The sequence below is a fragment of the Saimiri boliviensis genome, chromosome 6 (assembly GCF_048565385.1).
Source record: "Saimiri boliviensis isolate mSaiBol1 chromosome 6, mSaiBol1.pri, whole genome shotgun sequence".
In the NCBI taxonomy this organism is placed as follows: domain Eukaryota; kingdom Metazoa; phylum Chordata; class Mammalia; order Primates; family Cebidae; genus Saimiri; species Saimiri boliviensis.
In genome coordinates, this window is record NC_133454.1 from 59,494,268 (window position 1) to 59,498,843 (window position 4,576).

General features: G+C 39.2%; 1 protein-coding gene across 1 annotated transcript; it reads left to right on the plus strand.

The window, feature by feature from the left end:
- The first annotated feature begins 285 nt into the window (after positions 1-285).
- LOC101028785 (olfactory receptor 10G9-like) lies at positions 286-4,185 on the plus strand. The gene is made up of 2 exons (XM_003923569.4): positions 286-539; positions 3,216-4,185. Exon 2 carries the CDS (start codon positions 3,243-3,245, stop codon positions 4,176-4,178), a length of 936 nt encoding a protein of 311 aa, XP_003923618.2. The 5' UTR covers positions 286-539; positions 3,216-3,242; the 3' UTR covers positions 4,179-4,185.
- The last annotated feature ends 391 nt before the right edge of the window (positions 4,186-4,576 follow it).

Sequence of the window (4,576 nt, forward strand, 5' to 3'; positions counted from 1 at the left end):
TCAGAAATATATTGGAATAGATTCATAAAATTTTGTAGAACATTAAAAAATCTGTACAAATAAAAATTAAATGACAGCAATTTGAAAGCAAATTTTACTTTATAATAAAACAACTAATTAATGTTTTCAATTTGTAAAACTTCAGACAAGTTCATAGAATAAAGTTCATATCTCAAAAGAAAGAAATCTATAAAGATCCTGAAAAGTTAATTTTTAAAAGGCGGTATATGCATGACATGTTGAACAGTGTTTACTCATACTTGTAAAAGCAATGAAAATTAAGACAGGAGTGCTATCTAATTATAACTTATACAGTTGGGAAATAATTATCTTAGGTTTATCTTTGGGGAAAAGCCACCCTGAAACTCTAAACAACAAAAAAAGTTTGGGAATTTGGATGTTTTGAACTAGCATATAAAGATGAATGAGAGTGTGATGCTGAGTTGCAGAGCACTGAGTGAGACATTAGGGATTCTGGAAAATTTTAAGTTGAGAGCAAGCAGTCCTGAGTGTCTCTCTATCACTGGTAAGGGAAAAGAGTAAGTCATTCCTCCTCCTTTCTTCTTAGATATGGGAAGATATGGGCTCTTCTCAAAAGGGTTCAAATAAGAAACACTAAGAAACCGCATGCATGCTTCTGAAGAAGTTTTCATTGGTCTCTTCCTATTGTTTTGTGCTCACCAAGGGAACATGAAAGCCCCAGAGCAATCCCATCCACCGAGACAGAGATCAAGTTAAATTCCTACCCATGTTCATTTTCATTCCCTGCAATGCAACTACTGTAGTGTGGTCCCTAAATACAAACGGACTGCTCTTTCTCAACACTGTGCACCTGTTCTTTGAGTTAACCTTGCAAACTAGTGCCTATACATAGTGGGCAGAAAATGAAAAATTGGGGAGAAAGTCAGATGAGTGTTACTACCAAAAAGAACCACATACTGCAAGGTGAGTCTTTAGAAATGTGGACTTCACTTATTTTCTCCAACTTCCCTTCTTTTCTTTAACTTTCATTCAGAGCTAAGATATTCAGGAATTAATAGAACTTGTCTAAAATGGATTTATCAAGGTAGATTGAGAGTAACTGAGGGTATACAAAATAGGGACCAAATATCCACACCAGGGATAGTCAAGGCAAACATTGTCTCTACTGTTTGAGACTCCTGCCTCAGGTGTCAGGCAACATTTGACTTCACCTGATAAAAATTTTTATATTTCATCAAATCTGATTATGCTGCATTCATGAGGATTGGGTCCTGCTGGTACAGCAGAAATTTAAGGGTTTTATTGGTTCCATTTTTAAGGTTCTGATACCCATATTGGTAATTAAAATAATGCTGTTTCTGCTTTTTTTTTTTACATATTTGGAAAACCTTGCTTTAATATATCGTCAGCTGCATAACATTTTACCTGAGTTCTATAAACTACGGATATCCTGGTTTCTTCCACTGACTGGTGAATCCATTTCATAGTCTTCTCCACAGATCATAATAAGCCTGGACTAAGAAAATATTTTGTGTTCAGTTAAAAACAGTATTTCAAACTGAATACCAATTGTACAAAATCTCAGCTTCTCTTGACTTCATGCCAACCTATATTTCTTCTTCTTGCATCAGTGCTGTTTTCCTGTCTTAGGTGTTAGGTGTTAAAAATAAACATAGACTTGACAGAATTGTATTTTATTATGAGAGCATTGCCTGGGCTTATGAATATGTGAAGGAGGGGAAAATGGTAGGGGTGGCAAAATATTATCTGTAACCAAGCCCATATTTGGAAACATTTAGACATCTAGGACAGAGTGATGTACAATAGAAAGCTAGCTAGTAGATTGTAGCTGGGAGATCACATACGAATGTCATGATCATAGAGCCTTCCAGGGGATGGCCTACTGTGAGACAAACAGGAGGCAGTCATGGTGCTCTCTGGAGCATTTGGAAGGTTGTGGGAATCCCACTGTAGACTTATGCTGACATTCCCATCTGCTCTGAGAGAAGCCCTTTAAAAGCAGGCAGTAGTGAGGACAACAGTAACAGTATTGGGCATGAAATAGTCCAGAAAGACATAACTCCTAGACTGAGAAGGACTCTCTGAAAACACTAAGAGCATATAGGCACTCTCTTTCGATCTAAGATCAAAAATGGCACATCCATAGTACTGATGCAAGGCACAATGTTGTAAAACTCACTATCATTTATTGAGCAGTTATTATCTGCCAGGCATAGTACTTAGTACTGTATATATACATTATATATATATGATCTTATTTAGTGCTTGTAATTTCTCAGCGAGGTATGTGATGTTAGTGATGTCAAATATAATAACATATGAGGAAACTAGTGGATGATTTATATGTGCTGGGTTTCATTCCTAGTAACAATTAGATTCTCGTTCCTTTAAGTTTTCCCATGAACTCTGCAATGAAAATAGAATATGGTAGGTAGAATTCCAAGGAGCCCCCAAAATTCCTGCCCATTGGTATATACTTCCTATATAATAACATCTCTTTGAGTGCACGTGGGACCTGTGACTATGATGTTACAAAACTATGATGTTACTATGATGTGGCTGTTATGTTACAAAACATTTTACTACACCCAACTAGAGAGAGATTATTTTCTGACTTTGAAGAAGTAAGCTGTCACGTCATTGAAGGCAAGGCAAAGAGGATTTTAGGACATAGGGTGACATCTGTAAGCTGAGATTGGTATGTCCTGCCAAAAACCAGCAAAAATATTGAAGACCTCTGTCTAAAAACTGCGAGGAATGAGATCCTACCAACACCTGCAATAGGCTAGAAAGAGGATTGTGAGCCTCCAATGAGATTAAAGCTTCTGGTGACATATTGATTGAAACCTGATGTGACCCTCAGCGGAGGATCCAGCTGAACCACAGAGAGGGTGAGATAAAAAGTTTGTATGTTTTATGCCACTAAGTTTGTGGTATTTTTATATTAATCAATGACAATCTAATACAGTGTGTTTCTCCTACGTTCTTCCGCATTTGTGTCTCTGTGTATGTGCAACTATGTGGATGTGTGTTAGAGAGGCTAACACATAGAGAGGCTAATTTCATCATCATTTCTATGAAGGAAGCTTTGTAACAAGCAAAGTACAGAATAACTCCAGAATTATCTACCTGGTTAATGCAGTTTCCACATAGAAAATCAATTCTCATTTCTCAATTATGTGCTAAATGCTGGATGATCTTTATATCCTCAGAAGGAGAGAGATCAAAGATGAGAAGAAATGTCCAACAGTAGCCTTGTGACAGCATTCATCCTCACGGGTCTTCCCCATTCTCCAGTGCTGGATGCCCCCCTCTTTGGAATCTTCCTGGTGGTTTATGCGCTCACTGTACTGGGGAACCTCCTCATCCTGCTGGTGATCAGGGTGGATTCTCACCTCCACACCCCCATGTACTACTTCCTCACCAACCTGTCCTTCATTGACATGTGGTTCTCTACTGTCACGGTGCCCAAAATGCTGATGACCTTGGTGTCCCCAAGTGGCAGGGCTATCTCCTTCCACAGCTGTGTGGCCCAGCTCTATTTCTTTCACTTCCTGGGGAGCACCGAGTGTTTCCTCTACACGGTCATGTCCTATGATCGCTACCTGGCCATCAGTTACCCGCTCAGGTACACCAGCATGATGAGTGGGAGCACGTGTGCCCTCCTGGCCACCGGCACTTGGCTCAGTGGCTCTCTGCACTCTGCTGTCCAGACCACATTGACTTTCCATTTACCATACTGTGGACCTAACCAGATCCAGCACTATTTGTGTGATGCACCGCCCATCCTGAAACTGGCCTGTGCAGACACCTCGGCCATCGAGATTGTCATTTTTGTGACTGTTGGAATAGTGGGCTCGGGCTGTTTCCTCCTGATAGTGCTGTCCTACGTGTCCATCATCTGTTCCATCCTGCGGATCCGCACTTCAGAAGGAAGACGTAGAGCCTTTCAGACCTGTGCCTCCCACTGTATCGTGGTCCTTTGCTTCTTTGGCCCTGGTCTTTTCATTTACCTGAGACCGGGCTCCAGGAAAGCTGTGGATGGAATTGTGGCCGTTTTCTACACTGTGCTGACGCCACTTCTCAACCCTGTTGTGTATACCCTGAGGAACAAGGAGGTGAACAAAGCCGTGTTGAAACTGAGAGACAAAGTAGCACATTCTCAGAGTGAATAAACACTAGAAAGTAGGTATAATAGTTTGTTTAAAAATAGTAATATAATGTATTAATGTGAAATTGATTATATGTATAGCTCTCAGTTTTGAGCGTATTTCCAAAACACCTGCACAGTTATAATTCTTCCACATGTTATCTAAGACAGTTTTAACATCACAGCCAGACTTATATTTATGATGAACATGATTGTATTCTGATTTATTGACTCATTTTTTATCAATAGGTTCATATTGTTTACAAATATTTTAATCAAATCTCAGGGATAGATGGTTGAGTCATTGGTGTTTATAACTTGATAAAAGCCTTTTGTGTTTTGTTTCATTTCTCGTGCATGCAAACTTAAGACTTTACCATCATGGAGACATTGTTCAAAAATATCGGAAATTATTATAGGTTA